Genomic DNA, 20,249 nt, shown 5'->3' with positions numbered 1-20,249 from the left:
CAACGGGGACATGCCGGGGAGGACCAAGCACCTGCGCGATAGAGACGGATAGGCGACCAGTACGCTGTGTGAAGGAAATAAAGTTGTACAAGGCGTAGTTTCGAGGATGTGATGTCGGTTCTGGGCGCCATAAGGGCATTTCGCCAGTCCACTTTGTCCAAAGGGCCCACCCATTCCTCCCATTTTGTTCTGAGGTGGTCAAGGGATGCAGGGGAATTATTAATCAGGGTACGGTATATCCGGGAGACCCCACCCCTCCCCAGATTCCCCATCATAACCTGGGCCTCCAAGGGGCTAAACTCTGGAAGGGAAGTGGGCGTGGGAAGCTGAGTGTGAAGAGCATGGCAAAGTTGTAGATATTTGTAGAATTGGGAGGGTAGAAGTGAGTGTCGCTGCCGCAGGTCAGCAAAGGAGCGTATGTGATCGTCCACCCACACATCGCCAAGTAGGGTTATTCCCACAAGATCCCATTGGCGAAAGCCCTTCAGGGCCGCGGTCTCACTCAACCAGGTGCCGCACCAGAGGGGCGTCTGTCTGGTCAATTTCCGTTCCCATCGCACCAGGCGAAATGCGGCGCGCCAGGCCATAAGGACCGATCTGGTGACGGAGGGTATGTCCCGGGGGACCGGGGAACCGTAGAGGAAGCCCTGTAGACGTGTGAAGTCGAGGACAGTGAGCTCCAGCCGATAGGCGGGATCCGACCACCCTCCCGCAAACCAGTCATGAATCACAAATAATTTGGTGGCCAGGTAGTAGGCATACAGGTTCGTGACGCCCATACCGCCATCAAAGGAGGGAATTCGGGAGTGAGAGTGACAAGCGAGAGCGCCCCCTCCCCCATAAAAATCGAATCGGCACGCTATACAATTCCCGAAACCAGACGCTTGTGAGAGGGATCGAGGTGTTTTGTAGGATATATAGGAAGCGCGGAAGGACCATCATTTTGAAAAGGGCACTACGTCCCAACGGATTAAGGGGGAGGGATTGCCAGTTGCGGAGGTCGTGTTTCATCCGGGTGACTACGGGGGCGATATTGAGGGACCACTCAAGTTCAGGCAGGAGGGTTATCCTCACCCCTAGATATTTGAATGACAGTTTACGAAGGGGGATCACAGCTTGCCAATCAAAGCAGGCCCGGGAAGGGTGGAGGGGGACTAGGGTGGACTTCGCCGGGTTAAGGCGGAGACCAGAGACCCGCTCAAAGGCCGCCAGCACTCTCGGGGCCCTGGGGCCGGAGCACTCCGGTTCAGCCAAATAGAGCAGCACATCGTCCGCGTACAGGGCTATTTTATCCGTCAGGCTCTGATCCCACTGCCATCCATGGATCAAGGGGTCCTGACTTATGAGTGCCGCCAGGGGCTCAATCGCCAACGCGAATAGGAGTGGGGTAAGAGGACACCCCTGGCGGGTGCCCCTACGGATGGGAAACGGGGCGGAGAGCTTGCCGTTGACGAGGACTCGGGCTTTGGGGCCATGGTAGAGGACCCGGACCAGGCGGCGGAAGGGAAGGCCAAAACCCAACCTCTCTAAAACGTCTCCCAGGTACCCCCAGTCCACCGTATCAAAAGCCTTCTCGAAATCGAGAAGGAGACTGGCAAGATAGGGGTAGAGCCGGTGACGGTGGGCCAGGGCGAGATGGAGACGATGGATACAATGCCTGGTGCTTCTGGCCCAGAAAAGGGGGTGGTGATGAACAGAGTGCCTGAATTAAGCAGATCACTCTTATCCAGTCCAAAGATCAGGGACTGGTTTCTGCACATTTCAGGCATCGTCGGCCCGGCTTGCTTGAATCCTGATGGTGCAGTGAGCAAGGGACTCTGAGTATACCCTTCCACGCTTATGGTTTCTGCCATTTCAGGCGTCGTCGCCCCGGAAGCTTGTTTCCTTCCCAGTATAAGAATTGGCTTGGTAGTTTTGTTTGCCCTGTTCCCATCATGCACTGGGACAGGAACAGACTAATTTGCATATAGCCAAGTTCTGAGCTGGGATGGTGCAGTGAGCTAAAAAACGGTGATGGATCAAGCCCTGATCTTTGGACTGGGTAAGAGTGGTCTGCTTAATTCAGACTCTGTTCATCACCACCCCCTTTTCTAAATCGTTTTTGGCCACTATAGGTGTGGCAGGGTATACTCAGACATGAGTCCCTTGCTCACTGCTCCATCAGGATTCAAGCAAGCCGGGCCGACGACGCCTGAAATGGCAGAAACCGGTCCCCGGAAGCTTGTCTCCTTTCTGGTGAAGAATTGGCTTGGTAGTTTGGTCTGCCCTGTTTCCATGATGCACTGGGCCAGGGACAGACTAATTTGCATATAGCCAGGTTCTGAGCTGGGATGGGGCAGTGAGCTAAATAACTGTGATGGATCAAGCCCTGATCTTTGGACTGGGTAAGAGTGGTCTGCTTATTTCAGACACTCTGTTCATCACCACCCCCTTTTCTGAATCATGGTGCTTCTGGCGGCATAAAACCGCACTGGTCAGGGTTGACCAGATCAGGCAGAAGGGGACGGAGCCTCTGGGCGATGGCTGTGGCGAATATCTTAAGTTCGGTGTTGATCAAGGAAATGGGTCGGAAGGCGGAGCAGTCTAGGGAGGGCGGTTGTGTCTTGGGGATGACCACGATGGTCGCCACATCTGATTCGGGAGGGAATGAACCGTCGTCCACCACCTGCCGAAAGAGCGCCGTCAGGTGGGGCACCAAATCATCCCGGAACGCGGAGTAGTACTCTTGAGGGAAACCATCCGGTCCTGGTGTTTTGCCGGAGCGAAGCAAGGTGATGGCCCCGTGGATTTCTTCCGCGGTAAGCGGGCCGTCCAGGCTGTCTGCCACCTCCTTAGGAAGGCGAGGCAGCGACGTCCCGGAGTCCGCCAGTAGGCCAGCAAGAGAAGCACGGGGGGGCGCGCGGCGTATAGGGCCTCGTAGTAGTGGGCGAAAGTTTGCGCGATGGCCGGAGAAGCCACATGACAAGTCCCATCAGTCGCCCGGATCTCTGGGACGATACAGTGGGCGCTCGGGTAGGAGATTAAGGTGTGGAGCAGCTTCCCATTTTTGTCGCCCCATCCATATATATACGGGCGACCGAAGAGCGCCAGAGCATTTTGGCAGACTCCAGGGAGATTCGTCTGATCTCGTCCCGGACCAGAGTCGGGCGTCTGGAAGAACCCGAGGCGTCCGACCGGAGTTGTTCTCGCTCCAGACGTAGGGCTGTGGCCTCGAATTGTGCCAGCTGGGTGGACTGAGCCGCGCGTTTGGCGTGCACGAGTCCTCTAGCGACTCCCCGAAGCACCGCCTTCCCGGCCTCCCAAAGCGTCCCCTGTGAGGAGACCGATCCCTCATTGGTGGAAAAATAGTGCCAGAGTTCCTGCCCGAGGGAATATACTAGGTCGGGGTCCTGGAGATGCCACGCATTAAGACGCCAGGTGGTCCTAGGGCCTGTAGGCGGGGACCCAATCCGAACATCGACGGGGGAGTGATCAGAGATCCCACGGGCATGGATCTCTGTTCCAGAGACCAGCTGACAGTCCGTCGCGGGCATCAGGATCAGGTCTATCCGCGAATGGTTCCGGTGGGCAGCGGACGTGTGAGTATATCTTGTCACTCGGGTGTTCCACACCCTCCATACATCGCAAAGTCCCAGTGTAGAGACCCAACTGTCAAGACGATTCGCAGCGGCGCGCCTCTGCGCTGTAAGTGGGCCCGAGACATCCCTGGGAGGCCGGAGGACCGCGTTAAAGTCCCCCCACCCCTATAACTGTGAGGCCTTGGGGGAGGGAGGAGACCACTTTCGTGAAGTGCTTTAGGGAAGAGGATAGGAGTGCTGGGGGACATACATGGATAGAAGGTTCAAGGGGCAGCCCTCAATCAGACCCGCCACCGCCACGTATGTACCCGGAGTATCGGTGACAATTTGGGTTACAGTGAACGGGAGTCCGCGCCGCAGAAGAACAGCCACTCCCCGGGAGCCCCTGGCGAAACCGGAGTGCCAAACACGGTCGAACCCATAGCGCGCCAGGAATTGACACTGGGAACCCAGGAGATGGGTCTCCTGGAGGAACAGGGCGTCAGGGAGGAGGCGTCAGGCCACCCGCAGCACCGCCGTGCGCTTGATGCGATCAAGAAGGCCATTCACATTCCAAGACAGGATGTGAAGGGGCACGTCAGAGGTGTAAGGCATACGGGGGGCCATATACTGACGCGGGGCGGATGAGTTGTAGGGGTCTCCTCTCAGGCATGGGGGAGATCCAGACTCTGTAGGGACCCCGGGATGCACGCAGGAGCGCGCATGAGTAATGCAGGGGACAGCGGGGCGCGGGAGTGTGCACGAAGGTGGGGCAATATTGTCCCGAGTTGGTCTGTGGGACCAAGCCATAGGGGGTGGGTGTCTCACGTGAGCAGGGGGCAAGTCAAGGGCCATCACAGGGAACCAGATTGTGTCATATGGAGACAGGGTTGCATGTGACTGCTGAGGAAAAGGAAAAGGACAGGTGACCAGCGGTGAAAAAACAACAAAGGCGGCCCGTAGGTGGCCGAAAACAACACTCATGGGGGACAAAGGCCCCTTCCCTCCCCATTCCCCCAACTCCCCCCACCCTATACTTCAAAACGGGAAGCATCTGTCGCCCTGAACAAAGTACAACCTCTTAAGACAAATGCTAAACTAAAACGGTTAGCTGGGGACAGGGACTATGGTCCGAAATACCAATAAGGAGGACCCCCTCCATGCTGTAGGATGTACTGGTGCCCAACAAAGAATGTCACAACTTAGACTGAGGAGAGAAGACTGATAACTTGTCTATAAATCGGCTTGTGCCACTAGGGGGCCGCAGGCAAATGCTGATGCTCCAGGGAGACCCTCTTCCATACAGCAGGATAGAAACCAGCAGAGCCATACAAAAAACCCCACGTCAGCCAAGCACAGGAGTAGAGGAAGAAGAGTCCGCAAATAGGCCCACGCCTCCATGGCGGTGCAAGGAGTCCATGTCTCCAGACGTTGGGTCTCAGAAGTCAGCACAGCGAGGAGCTGCAGGCACGGCAAAGCCAGAGTCGGCCCTGTGGTGTGAGCGCAGGCCCCAGGGCCTAGACGAGATGGGTCATGGCGAAGTCACATTCATTCCAGAGTCGGAGTCCCCCTCGGAACCACGGAGCAATGGGCTTCTGGAGAGATCAGTGTCTGAGGCGGCACGCCGCAGGGTGGCAGCGGGCCCAGGGGCTGACTGTAGGTCGATCAGGGACGGAGTCTGTGAGGGTGGTGTAAGGTCACGCAGTTGGGGTCTCAGGGGAGGTCCGCTGGGCCGCGGGGTCCAGCGAGCAGGAGTTGCGCATTCCACGTGTCCCCCTTCTGCGGGACCCGGTCCTGCGCCGCCTAGGCTTGGGTGCTGGAGTGCTCGGGCAGTCTGGGGCAACTCGGGGCGGCGAACGGGTAGTTCGCAGCTGGAGAGGTCTCTCCTCCGTGGCCCAAGTCCACGCCGCCTGCGGGGGGTCGAAGAAGAGGGTTCTGCCCTGGAAGAAGACCTTGAGGCGGGCTGGAAAGAGGAGTCCATAGCGGATGTGCATCGTCCGCAGCTTCTGTTTCACCTCCTCATAGGAGCGGCATAGGGACTGGACCTCCTTCGAGTAGTCGGGAAAGACCATTATCCTGGAGTCTCGATGGTGTAGCTGTCCCAACTCCTGAGCGGCCCTCAGGATGGCATCCGGGTCTCGAAAGTTGAGGACACGAAGGATGAAGGGTCGAGAAGGGGCTCCCGGCGGAGGCTCGGGGGCCAAGGAGCGATGGGCACACTCAATCGCGAACCATGGGGAGAGCCTGTCCTTTGGCATCCAGCCCCGAATCCAGTCCTCTAGGAAGGTGGCTGCATCCGCCCGCTCGACTTTCTCTGGGAATCCCAGGAGGGGCAGGTTGTTTCGGCGCACTCTGTTTTCCGCATTCTCGGCCCGGCGGTGAAGCTCAGCAGTCTGCGATTGAAGACGAGCCATTTGGGCCTTGATGGTAGAGACGTCCTCTACCATGGAGATACGGGATTCAGCCTCCGTGAGGCGCTCCGTGGCCTTGCGGAGGTCTTGACGGATGAGGGACACGTCAATTTTAACCTCCCTTATCTTAGCCTCGACCGAAGACTGCGAGGTCGAGATCGCATGGAGGATAGTTTGCAGGTCCCCTCCAGCAGGTCCAGAGCTCAGCGGCTTGTCCGCGCCAGCCCCCCGCTCCAGGGTGGCAAACTTGTCCAGGGTCATCTGAGCAGCGGGCACAGAGACCGCGGGCACCGGATTATTCCCCATGGCTCGGCGGCCCTCCAAGACCAGGGCCAGGGAACCGATGTGAGGACAAGCGCCGCGATCCTCAGTAACGCGGGCAGGACGTCGTAGATCAGCGCCACACACCGCTCACCACACCGGACTTCAGGGAAGCAGGGCAGAGGGCAGCCACAGACTCAATGGGCGAGGAAGGCACAGCGGGTAGCTTGGGGAGGTCCGGCAGTCCCATGAGAACCGCGAAGCAGGCGAGAGGAAGGCGGGTCGCGGTCCCAGAACTCTCGGTTGGTACAGGAAGGGCGCCGCTCCTATCCCAATGCAGATTCCTCCGACTAGGTGGCAAAACGACCAGCTGGGCCACAACCTTACCGACGCCAATGCCCAGACTCCAGGCCGTGCGCGGGGGGAGTCTCAGGGGTCACATCACACCACGGGACTCCGTCCCCCAGGAGATATTGGCACAGTCAGAGCTCCCCGCAGGCGGGCCACCCCCCAGAGATGGCGTAAGGGGGGGAGGGGGGGCACCTCAGCGAGTGGGCAGACAGTCGGGGCAAGGCAGCGCCCCCCACCAGGATGAGGCCCGGTCCGCAGGCAAACAGGACGCGGTCACCAGGGCAGCCGCCACTCCCCCTCACCTTCCCCCGGGCCACACAGAGCACAGGGCCAGCAGTCTCCAGACAATCGTGGCACGCCCAGGCCGACAGCCCCGGGTAGCGGCGTCTCCCACCTCGGCAGGCCGGCACTCAGCTGCAGCAGGTCATCAGGCGGCGTAGCGGCTCCGCTCACGTAGCAGGCCAGGGGGAGCCGCCCAAGGAAGCACAGTGTCAGCCCTCCGTGATCAAGGAGGCGGCGGTATCACAGGCCCCAATGGGCGCCGAGGAGGGCAGGCAGCAAGCGAAGGCAGCAGGCTGGGCAATCACAGGGGGGCCGCCATCTTGGTAAAGGAGCGGGCGCCAGGCCCCTGCACCCAGGACCAGGGGGGGAAGCGCCAGGCAGCCTCGACCCCCAGCTCCAGGACTCGCGATCGGCTCCCTGACCACCACGGGGAGCCCAAGGGATCACCGCAGGGCTCTCAAGGAGGGGCCGCCATCACACGCGAGACGCGCGGGGGCCGCCATTTTACTCCAGCGCCAGTCACTACAGGCCAGCGGGAGCCGCGGGGACAGCCTCCAGGACTCAGGAGCCAAGCAGCGGGAAGCGGCTGGAGTGACGGACACAGACAGAGTGTTGAGAGCGAAGGAAGGGCACCAGAGCAGGTAGGATGGAGGCGGATGACGGATGGAGGGTCCAGAGCACTCTTAAAGTGCGACCGCCATCTTGACGCCTCGGCCACGCCCCCACTGCTTTTATTTTAATAACCACAACTAAGATTTGACCTTATGAATTTTGTCTATTCCCTCCCACATTTTCTTAAAATGCTATATTTTTGATGTTTCGGATTTGAAATTTTTCTGTGTCAAGTATGTGTCTTTATTGTGTACAGTATGTGCTATATGTATTGTATTGAGTTTTATTGTATGGTACTTTTATGGTTTTTATTAACCGAATAAAGTGGTTTGATTAACTGTTGCATTCCTTTGAACTGCTTTCCATGTGTGACAGTCTATTGTCCACAGCTTCCCTTTCACTTCATGGAAAACAAACTGGTGCGCAAAGTTAAAATACCACTGTGGGTGGTTTTATGAAACCCGTTGGGGGGGCTTTGGGTTTTTCTAAGTCAAATTTTTTTTATTTACTCAGTTAGCCATCTTGCTTTATTGGACTCCCTTCGGCATGACCAGTTTAAAAATGCATTCTAATAAAAAGAAAAAAGAAAATGTGACTTAGGATCATATGTTATGCAGCGGTAGGAGACTGACCAGGATTTGGGTTGAAGACCTTGACCGAACGGGTCGGATGTTCAGAATTACTATAAATATATCTCTTCTGATGTCAGTCTTTGTAATATCAATGATCACTTTGGTCTAAATACGTAGTATAAAATGCTTCTGACAAAAGCATTATTCCATGTATAAATTCTGCTCGCACCCTGCAGATGAAGATTGGATTTTAGGTTTACTAAGACTTGCAAAATGTTTATTCTTACAAATACGACCGCATATGCTCTACCTTTTAGAATTGCAATCTAAAAGGTATTTTTGCTTTTCTTTTTCCACTCTTTATTAATTTTTTATTCACTTGTAATTTTAGCTGTATTTCAATTATAATAAGATTGAGGTTTTTCTATGTGCAGTTCATTCAGCTGGTCAATGATGGTTACTAAAAGCGTCCCTTTAAGATGAATAACAAACTTAGGAAGTTAAGTGCCCCATGGTATACACCGGCCTTAGTGGAAGCCCACCTCTAGTGCAGGAAATGTGAACGAAAATGGAGGAGGGATTATGACCCCCTAGCAAAAGATCTTTATATCATAAAAAGGCGGGAATATCTCGCGTGTATAAAAACAGCAAAGAGAAGCCACTATACTAAAATATCAGAGGCCCAACATAGACAAAAGACTGTCTTCTCTATTGTGAAAACTTTCCCCCACCCGAACGCCCTGCAGCCAGAAATTCCCCCTTCCCAAGACCTTTGTGACCGGATCGCAGATTATTTCGAAGAAAAAATAAAATCGATTCAGGAAGACTTTCCCCAGGCAGAGCTGATAACCGGGACGGAAATGAAAAGCCTCAAAATCAAGGAACTTAGTGCTTTTAGCACTTTCACACCTGTCACCTTAGCTCAATCTAGGGATGCCATAATGTCTTGTAAATCAGGGTCACCTCTAGACTCATGTCTTCGGTTTATTCTCCACCAAGTAGTGGATATAGTCAATCCCATTATTAACAGCATAGTTAATGGCTCTCTTGGCAAAGGAACCGTGCCAAGAGACTGGAAAAAGGCCACAGTGAAACCTCTAATGAAAAAACTAAATAAAGACCCCTCAGAGCTTTCCAACTTGCGTCCTATTTCCCTTTTGCCAGTTCTTGGGGAAAATAACGGAATCAATCGTCCACAAAGAACTCTCAAATTTCATGGAAAGACATGACCTTCTGCATCAACAACAATCGGGTTTCCGTAGTAAGCATTCTACAGAAACTGCCCTAATGGAAGTAGCTGACATCATAAAATCTAACCAAGATGAAGGAAAAAACGGCATCTTGCTTTTGCTCGATCTGTCGGCGGCGTTCGACACCATATCTCATGACATCCTCATAAAGACTGTGTGGGAATGGTGTAACGGACATAGCTCTTGACTGGATTGTTTCCTTCCTTACAGATAGAACACAGAAGATATCCTTAGGACCTTTTCTTTCAAAAGAAAAACAAATCAATGCAGGGGTCCCCCAGGGATCGATTTATGCCCTCCTTCTTTTTAATATTTATATGGCTCCCCTTATCACTCTCATTGAATCGTTTGGCATATGCGATCCTTCATATGCCGATGATACGCAACTCATTCTATCCCTGGATAAAACTACCACCAAAGCAGAGACAAACTTTCAAAATTGCTTAACTGAGGTCTTTCGGTGGATGACAATCAACCACCTTAAATGCAATTCAAATAAAACTGAAACTCTGCCTATGGGGAAAAATAATAGTTTCTGCCCCAGTAAATGGTGGCCCGAAGGCACCACTCCGCCTCCTGACGTGGTTGAGTCAGCTAGAAACCTTGGTATTCTCTTTGACTCCTCCCTCTCTTTTGATCATCATGTGAGAAACCTAGCAGGCAGCTGTTTCAATATGATAAAATCCCTGAAGACGTTTTTTGACTTTCTTCCTATTGAAGCGAGAAAGTCTGTGGCAGCGTCACTCCTACTTTCCCGCCTAGATTACTGCAATGGCCTAATGGCCGGAATAAAGAAACAAACATTAAAGAAGCTGCAAGTGTCCAACATGTGGCGGCACCGTTAGTGTTAAAACTTCCCAAAAGATCTTCTGCATCGGCAGCCCTTAGAACTTTGCATTGGGTCCCGATGCATTAAAGAATTCTCTTTAAGATCTTAGTAACTGCCTACAGAGCCTTAAACGATATTGGACCTAAGTATTTGTCGAAAAGACTATCTCGCTACAATCCAACTAGAGTTTTGAGATCAGCGGGGCTCAATCTTGCTAAAGTTCCCAAATTTCATCTTAAAATGAAAGGAGGTAAATCATTTGGCGTCCTTGCCCCTAAAGCCTGGAACGCCATGCCAAATGACCTCAGAATGCAACACACCGAAGCGGCCTTCAGAAAGAAACTTAAAACCTGGATATATAACCTGCCAGACTCGTATGTGTTTGCTGCCATCTAGTGCTCCTCTGGATATTCCATGGAAGCTACTTTTCTAGCGCCAGGATGCTCCTTCCGGAGCGACAGTTTGCGCTCTATAAATACCTATTTACATTTACTAACATTAAATGAATTACCAAATAATACAACCTATTTTAATGAAAAAAGTTTAAACCTCCATACAATATTAATTCAAAAATTTCGAAAGTGCAGTTTTTTGATAATTCACCGGTATAGTGGATTTTAATGTTTTTTTTTTTTTTGTTTGTTTAAATACGTTTACTTTTTTCTTATACAGTACATCTCAGAAGTGATGTTTCATATTTGTGCTCTACAGGACAAAAGCATATTTCTTGTGTATGCCTAGCCGGTGAGTCCACCCTGACCTTTAGCAGTCTGGGTGAACCAGATAATGGAGCATGACACTATTAGAGGGTTTAAGGGATGGATATGGATATATATATATATATATATATATATATATATATATATATATATATATTCTGAAAAAAACAATGATTTCAGGGACGTTATAGTTAGAAATTAGCATTTAAAAAACCTTTGAAATTCACAGAAAAAAACATAGGTTTCAGGGACGTTCTACTTAGTTGGACATTTCACTTGCACAAAACCAGTGAAATTTGGCTGTTAATGTTAGTTCAGCTAACTATAACTCGCGCCCCCGCAATGCACTGCTGATGTCACATCAGTACACAAGAGGACCTCTTCGCCCCACCAGCAGTGCGCCAAGAGGCTTGTTTGCAGAGTGGTGTAAAAAGGGGCAAGGCCTCAGACATCTCTCTGCAATCCAGCTGCCGCTTAATGGAGGTACCTGGTGGGCTAGTTGGCCCCCAGGGACTCCGTATTCAAGTCGACTTACTTCCCCAACTTAGAAGGCACCAGGGGGCGCGTTTGCAGGGAGAGGGCGGGGACTCTGGTGAGATGCCGGCTTTTAAAAAATATATTTTATTTAAAAGGGTGTGCTGTGGACCCCCTTTTAATATATTTGGGGCTCTGGGGACCCATCTCCCAGGGCCGGACCCCTTTAAAAAAAAAAAAAACGGGAAGGGGTCCTGCATGGCCCCTCTTCCCTGGGCCACTTTTGGCACGGGGGCCCCATCCCCCAGGGCATGGCCTCTTTTTTTAAATATCTATTGGGAAGGGGGGCCACGTGGCCCCCCTTCCTTCGGCCTCTATTGGCCCCCGGAGATCCCATCCCTCGGGGCCGGCCTGCCGTTTTTTTTATTATTAAATGGGAGGGGGTGCCGAGTGGGCCCTCCTCCTCCTGAGCCACTTTTGGCCCCTGGACCACATCCCCAGGCCCTGGCCCTTAGCATTGGACTGTGGGGGAGTCCCAATGCCCCCACGGTACCTGCCGGCTCCCCGCCTCCTGCGGGAGCCGGCATTGCTTTTGGGCAAGGGGAGCTGCTGACATCCAGCTCCCTTTGCCCAAAAGCAATTCTGCTTTGCTTAATTGAAGCGAGAGCAGGCTTCCAACTCTTGCTTCAACGAAGCAAAGCGGAGTTCGCTATGGCAGGGCTTCTGTCATAGCAAACAGCAATGTCCCGGGGTGGGCACTCCGGGACACTGCAGGAGCCGGCCCGGGGGGTGGCAGTCCCCAGGGCCATCAAGGGCTCCAGGAGGGGGGCTGCGCAGCCCCCCTTTATTTGCATAGCCCCGGGTAGGTGGTGGTCCCGGGGCCGGGGGGCTGTAACGGAACCCCATATTAGCATATGCAATATCCTGGGGAGGTGGTGGTCCCCAGGGCAGTGTGGGGGAGGAGGCAGGGGCACCCCCAAACTTCATTTTTTTAAATGTAAGCCCCATGGAGGTGGCGGTCGACGGGGCTTGGGTGGGAGGGGTTTGCAAGTCCCCCCCGTCCCCCACCCCCCGCATATAGTAATCAATGCCCCGGGGAGGTGGTGGTCTTCAGGGCTTCACTTTTTTTTTTTTTTTTTTAAATATCGACTGGGTTTCCGCACCCGGCGTTACCCCGGCTGAAAATGTTTTAAAAAAATGCTTTTTTTGGGCCTGGGGGAAGTCAGGGTGTTTCTACCCTGCCCCCTTTTCTTGTTTTTAATCTTAATTTTACCTTCTCCCTCGGTACCGAGCAACAAGATGGCTGCCAACACTTTTTGCTTTGGAGTGTTGGCAGCCAATCACAGTGAAGCACCTGATCAGGAATGTTTGCAGTCCTCAAATATTAATATCTCGGGAACTACTGAACGGATTTACACTTTTTTTTTTTTTTTTTTAAGCATGGTTTCTACACCAAAAGCGACCTCTTTGCCAAATTTGATGTAATGCAGTTCAGGCTGTAGCCGTGTCTCTGCCCCCGCTTGACGAATCGCCCTGAAACTCAACACAGGTGCTGATCTGAGTGAATCATTAGTTTTGAACATTTCGTGAAGTTTTGTCAACCGGTGCCAAAGTTATTAGCAAAACAAAAAATGCCAGCCAAGGATAAGGGTACGGAAATGGAGTGGACGCTAGCACAGGTTCTCTCTCTAAAGGACGACTTGAAAGTTCTGATGGGCTGTTCAAACTCTCCTCTTCTTAGTAGATTGCCTTCAAAAAAACAACATGAAGCTACTAAGAAAGCAAAAACAATTTCTATGTGATAAAAGGGTAGCCAATCAAGATCACGTAAAACTACAGCCATGTGGATGCTCCTCAAAGGTTAATGGATAGGATGGAAAAAAATACTTGATATTCCTTCATCTGCAACATTCTTGAAGGCACCCGACTCCTATCAAAGCAAAAGGGAGCAAATAACTACTAAAACAGTGATGGGAATTGGCAGCTTACAGCCACATGACCGAAGGAGGGCAACAATGTATTTGCTCCTAGGTCTACGTCCAATGATTACCCCTCAATCTCCCGGTACCCGTATAGCTTCCCAAATCTCTACTTACCCCTGAAAGTAGAGTTCCCCCCTCCCCACCCCCCCGCCCGCCCAAAAGGCAGGTGACCTATTTCGCCATCCAATTCACAGGGAGGAACAATCTACATGAAAGGGGTCCCTAGATTAGCCTTGTTCCACCTTTCGGTTCAACCATTCAGATCAAAACCATGCCAGATTTTACTACTCACTGTAATGAGATCACACGCATACTGCCAGACCATGTTGAACATATAGACCGTAGTGCAAGTATCATCAGGACCAGCCTAAAAACCTCACCGGGCTTGAATAGCAGGGCACCTCTGGGAAGCAAACTCTTACTGATCATTGCAAAAGTACCAGCAGCATTTCTTTACCAATTAAAAAAAAATTTGATTAATTGCAATTATCCTATCGAGGAGAGAGGCCGCTCTGTTGGGGGGGGGGGGGGGGGGGGGGAGATACTAGTTTGGGTGAAAAACTCACTGAATTGTAAAATTACCCAGCTTGATGGAACCACCTCCTTGGTTTTCAATTATATAGAGAATACTTGTTTTTATCTTTTTAATGTTTATAATATGACTATAGGTGAGAACAAGAAATCTTGTATTCTAACCCTCCTACAAGTTAAGTTCCCTGCTGCATGAAGCTCATATAATAGTGGCAGGTGACTCTATCGTAACAATAGAACCACTGGATAGCTGTGTCTCGACTATAACTGATGATGGGGATGCCTTATGAAACATCCCAAAATTGGGTATCTCACAAGCAAAGAACTGCTGAACCTTGCACTACAGATGTTGAGTATTACATTCAGAATAGGGCTAAATAGGCTTAGCGCATGCAATGACAGATATCTATCAGATCAAAAGGATGCTATGACTTAATGTCGTGAGAATAGCTCTAGAAGAATCTTTAGATAATTCTCTCCCTGCACCTATGGCCTCACATGGGTGATCTGATTGTAGCTGAAAAGGGAGATAGCGACCATAACGGCCTGAAATTGGAGCTTATTGGGCTACCTAAACCTCGTCTAGAAGTAGCCAAGCCTAGCGCTCTGGGGAATGTAATCCTCTTCAATAATGAAAAGACTCTAATTGGGAGTTTGCCCAGGCTCACCCTGAAATCACGGAACAGGTATACACCGGGATAGGTATCGCCGTTAAGAAAATCAATTTGGTTTAAGATGGTGCAGCCCCAAGGCAAATTATAACAGTTCACAAAAATTGGTTTGTGCTGATGAGTGATTTGTTCTCTAGAGAACATAGGAAACCACCAAATAATTGCCCAAACAGCATACATGTACATTGTGTAGGATAGCAAAAGCTCACATGGGCCATTTAAAAGCAGGGGAACAAAGTTGTGTCCCAGAGGCTTGTAAATACTAGAAGGCTGAGCTAAACCATGCCCGTAGCATCTGGGCAGCAAAGATCTGCGCAGATTTAACTTGTCCAGCAAAGTTAGGGGACTCAAAAGCATTTTGGGCCATTCTGGCACATGGCAGCCACTCTGCAGTTAGCCCAGCAGCTTCCCACATTGAACCATGCAAATTGGTTTACCATTTTTCAGAGTTATACACCACACCGGTTACCAGTGATCAAGACATTGAGACAAGTGCAACCTTTTTTACCTTTACTCGGGGGCAAGCAGATACTCTTGAAGTCTCCCTTGCAGATTCCTTTCGGGCAGTGAATCAATTGTTCCAAGCAAACCCCCTGGCCCAGGCTGCAGACCCTCTGATTGTACACTTCAGAGCCAGATATTTGGGTCACATATTTTAATCTTATTACGAGGGCAATTATGAGGGGGGAGGGTGTCTAATACCAGAGGCTTGGCACAGTGCAGAAATCATCCCAATTTTTTTAAGCAAGGTCAACGTGATGACCCCAGGAGCTGTAGGCCTATCAGTTTATTAGATGGGCCATGAAAGATAATTTTTTTGGTCAACAGATCCTGGGAAAATTGTGAGTGGGCACCGACAAACAACATATTTACCAGTCTGCAAGCAGGCGTTCGCCCCAAAGTACAGTAGATCAATTTTTTTGGTTTATCTTGATCTACTGGAAAACAGTTTTACTTGCAAAAGGCTACATATGTCATTTTTGTTGATCTTAAGTCAGCCTTTGACACGGTTCCAAGATTGAAACTGTGGGATGTTCTTGAAAGTCACAACTAATATTTTAGAAATCTTAATAAAGATTCATGAGAATAATCAAACGCATTTGAGATATGGGAAGGACTGGGAACAAACCAAAGCTTTCAAAATAGAGAAGGGTGTTAGGCAAGGCTGTTGTTAGACCTGTCAGCCCTAGGGTGGTCTTTCCCTGTGATTTTTTGCCCTTGCCTCATTTTTCCCACCTTCTTTTTGTTGGCCCTTAGGTCTTCGGGCACCTTTTCATGGCTAATCCATGTTAGGGTGCAGGTGCTCTCTACTTCAAACATGGCTGCCACTGGCTCCTGTTACTGCAGCGTGGTCTTTTTAGTGTAGCATCCTAGTTGCCAGGAGCAGGCTGGATCGCCATACAATGTTGCAATGCCAGCCACCCCTCTCCTGTCCATAGGTAGAGTGGGGAAGCGCCTGGAACCTTCCAGAAGGAAGGCGGACCTGATTTTTGCCGCCTTAGAGAGTGGTCACCTGACCTGGGCATATATAAGCAAGGGAGGGAACTTTTCCTAGTCAGTTGGGGCATCACTGACCTGGGGAACCCACGCAGGAGTTTTAGGCGGGAGGGCCTAGTGAGGAACCTATGCTACTGGGAGTGACAGGATTTAGGTGCTGCCTCTTAAGCTGGGTGAGGTGTCTTAAGCTATCCCCCTGATCTGGCCCAGTGGTAGGGAACCCCAGGGTCCATCTGCAGTGACTGAGGAAAAACTCTTCAAGCCTTCAACTCAAACCCCCCCCTCTACTTCTAGAAACAAGCAACTAAGGGCGCAGAACCATCCAAGCGCCAAGAAACCTGCTTTCCTGTGACCAGAGCTTGCTGGGGGAGTGACCAGGTACTGGACTGTGCTGCCCTGCGCACCCCCCTGCCTTCAACTGAGTCTACCTGTCCCCCCCTGACTGACGGTGTGACAAGCGCTATAATTTGCTCCCATCCTGCCTGCAGTGCTTGCTGACTAACTTGAAGAGCGCTGTAATCTGTTCCCCTGCCCAGCGCTTTGTCAGAGACTGCCTGCCCTGAGCTAACTGTGCCCTCGTGACTCTAGCGCTGAAGTCCCCCGTGAGGCACTGGAATCCCAAGGCGCTTTTTCCCCCTCAGGAATCATCCTGCCTGCGAGGCGCTGCATTTGCCCCCATGCGCTCACCTGCTGTCCCCGAGCGCTGTGATAGCCTGGCGCTGCCCGCCGTCACCGCTCTGTGCCCTGACGCGCTAGTTACCACAGGCCAACTCCCCGGCCCGGAGCCGTCCGCGCCCTTTTGGGGCATCGAGGAATCTCCTCAGAGGGAGCGTGTATTCCCCCTCGGCGGCCCCCGTAGACCAGGAGAGGGCCGCCCCATCGCGCCGTCAGGCCGCACTGGGCCTGCATCACGTGACGGGGGACGCGAGCCGCGTCACCGGTCGCGCCCCCGCCTGAGCCGCGCAGTGATTGGCTGCCGTCCCCGTGCCGCTACCCTCACCCGAGGAAGTCCTGGATCGTCGCGGAGGGGGCCGTGGAGCCTGAGAGCCCCCTCCGGTTTGCCCCCCACACCACGGATCCTCCTTGCCCCAGCGCCGGTGCCTGCATCTGCCTCTGAGCACCGTGCTGGGCCGAGGGAGGCTTACGAGAGGGCTGGAACTCCTCCCTCTGCCCCAGAACCTGCACAAGGGCCCCGAAGGGCCGAATATTCAAGGTAACCCCCGGGGAGGAGGGCGGTAGGCCGGGAAAGGCCCGAGGTCGCCCCTCCCCCGGGGTGAACTGAGACTGGGCCCCGTTGGCCCCCCTGTTAATGTGCCTCGAGAGTTTGGAGGTCTGGGGATAGACACTTTCCCCTTCATATCGTTTTGCATGCATGTCTCCAGCCTGAAATGTTCATAGTGCACCCTATTTACAAGCCTTGTAATGGGATGGAGAGTCACTTCACTGTACTGAATTTTCTTGCAGGGGTGGACTTCCATAGTATTCTGATGATCTGATCTGGGTCGCAAAACGATCTGTATTCACAAGAAGAGAAGCTTGTGGAAGGTTACTACAGGCTGTGTTCTTTAAAGTTCTCTGTTATACTGAAAAGTACTTGCTGAAATGTTTTATCACTTTCTTTGAAGTGCAATCTAGAAGGCATCCATGAGAGGTTTAATGTGTTACTATAATGCAATGCTATGGTCGCTTCTTGTAGGATCCTCCAGGTTTATGAAAGTACCCTCTTGGCCTGCCGAAGAGTACGATGCGACAGGCTGTGTTATTGAATGTTTCACTGCTCAGATGAGCTGGTTATCACTTTAATGATAAGTCTTACTGCAACTGCCTAATGAAATGCTTACCCTTCTACAGGAACTGCATTCTGAATGTGATTCATGAAATGTCTTAATGAGATGCTTTAATGCAATGCCAATGATTCGCTAATGCTTTATCTGCTCTGACCTAAAGCCTATATAAAAGATCTTGATTTTCAAACACAACCACTGGTGTGGTCTCCATTATTGCATCTCACTTTGTGTCTCATTGGATGTGTGTGTTAAGTGGCTGCTTTACACGCAAGCCCCTGGCAGCCTTCCTGCTCGAGCCAAGCTACCCCCCCCCCCCCCGGAGAACTGGTGGTCCCAGTTCTTACAGCTGTGTTTTAGCCCCGACTTTCTTCTCTCTGTATGCAATCGACCTGGCAGAAACCTTGGAATTCCAAAATAACGATGATCCCAAGATTGGTGCTGTAAAATATCCACTGTTATTATTGACAGATGACACCATTCTCATTTCCAACACCAAGAGTCCTCCTAGAAATCTTGAACCATTTTCTGATGTTCTGATCCGACTGAGGTTTAGAGTTGAACATAAATAAGACCAAATATATGGTGTTCTGTCCCTATAAATCTATTAGATCAAAAATAATTGCCAACAAAATACCTCTACAGCAAACCGCGAAATTTATTTATCTAGGGGTTACTTTGTCGCATAATCTTAGTTGGAAGGCAGAAATTAGCAAGAGTGCATTAAAATTAGAGCAGGTGACTGGGGCAATTCGAAGGATGGCAAGGAAGCTGAAAACAATAAGCATAGCACCTGCACTGGAGCTATTCAAGTTGAGGGCAAAAGGTGACGCTCTATACAGCGCAGAACTTTGGGGCCACACTGCTACTAATGAGCTGTCAATTGAAGAGAACACATTTCTCAAGTGTTTAACGATCCTCCAATACAGTTCTCCAAGTCCTGCACTAAGAGGGACATTGGATTATACTCCATTGTATCTACCATTCAGTTGAGATCACTACTATTCTGACACAGGATATGGTCAACACCAGAGCTCAAATCCTATTGAGCACCATTCAGAGAGATTTCAAAAACATCAGGGCATCTAAGCATTCCTTGGTGGTCATATGCGAGAAAACTTATCGGTCCTTACACCTTGAGAACCTCTGGGACTGTCCAGATGACTCCCACTCAGCACCACGGCAGCTGAAAAGAGTGGTGCATAGAATATTTTTGGGAAGGAACAGTTAAAGACAGCAAATAATGAAGCCTGGCAGATCAATTCTTTACCATAAGATGTTCCTATTTTATTAACCTACTTTAGATGCCATACAGGGTTCCATTCCCAGACAGCTACCAAAAGTTTAGATATGGGACCCTGCCCTCACTAGTTTTCACAGCTAGATGGGCAAAAACCAAGAATTCCAATACTCTCTTCCCTGCTTGTGACAAAGATCCTGAATTTTTAGAACATCTTGTATTTTTCTGTGAGGCATACAAATTTCCAAGAAGGAAGTGGATTATCCCATTACGTAATTTACTAGGAATAAGGTTTTCTATCCAGTTTTGAAAATAATGAAAACTGATTCGCACAAGGTGATCATTGTCTGTCAGTCTAGTCACATTTTTACACGCTGCGTGGATTATCCGCAGTCTGAGGAAGGAACACCACTTGGGTAACTATTCGAAGCTAATCCAGTAATATCTGGTATTTTAGAAGAACTAACCCTGATCAGTGTAGCTAAAACAGTGATCCAGTTACAGCAAAAAGTACAGTTCTAGGGTTTTTTTGTTCACGAAGTGCAATAAGTTTGAAAGGTTGCTGTTAATTTGATACTGTTTTAGCTTTTATAAAATATAGTAAAACATACTATTTCCAGAAACTTAAAATATGAACTATTGTGTACAGTTAAATTGTGCTAAAATCGATCTTATTAGGATGATGTAACTGATTGTATATGTCTGGATTTTTACACTCTTCATTATTGTACCCTCAATAACTATGCTAATTTTATAATTTTTGGGAATTTTAATCCGAAATAAACAATTACTACTAAATTGTGGCTATCTGATTTTACAATCCCACCCAACAATAAATATTCTCATAGAAAACATTTTTATTTTGGGAACTATTTGCCCATATCATCTTCTTGTCATTTCCGGTGTTTGAGTCCTTTCGTATAGCTTGGGTTAATAATTATGGTGCAAGTACGTATTTAGTGATGGATAAAAATTCTGATACTGAATTCTATTCAACTCTTACCTACTGATTTTCATATGTGTAACCCATTGTCTCTTTTCTGCAGGCACAACTCTTGGAATTGATCTGTCCTCTGAAGACAAAGATGGAGTCGAAAATCAAAGCAGAAGAGCATAATAAAACCACAATGGTGAGTAATTACTCGCTGCACTGCACCCCAGGTATTTGGTCAACTCATTGATTTCATGTTCCTCTGGTTGCCTTTTACACTAAGCTAATTTTATTA

At 50.3% G+C, this 20,249-nt stretch overlaps 1 protein-coding gene across 1 annotated transcript in view; it reads left to right on the top strand.

Annotated features, from left to right (window-relative positions):
- The window catches only part of LOC144773117 (E3 ubiquitin-protein ligase TRIM39-like), a 391,830-nt gene that overhangs the window by 118,310 nt on the left and 253,271 nt on the right, over positions 1-20,249 (top strand). Inside the window, exon 3 of the mRNA XM_078657975.1 lies at positions 20,070-20,153. Coding sequence (XP_078514101.1) covers positions 20,070-20,153 — 84 coding nt within the window. The remainder of the gene's footprint in view (positions 1-20,069; positions 20,154-20,249) is intronic.

The sequence above is a fragment of the Lissotriton helveticus genome, chromosome 1_1, assembly GCF_964261635.1.
Source record: "Lissotriton helveticus chromosome 1_1, aLisHel1.1, whole genome shotgun sequence".
Lineage (NCBI taxonomy): Eukaryota > Metazoa > Chordata > Amphibia > Caudata > Salamandridae > Lissotriton > Lissotriton helveticus.
Note: the sequence above shows the minus strand (reverse complement) of the source record. Positions and strands in the feature narration are given on the sequence as shown.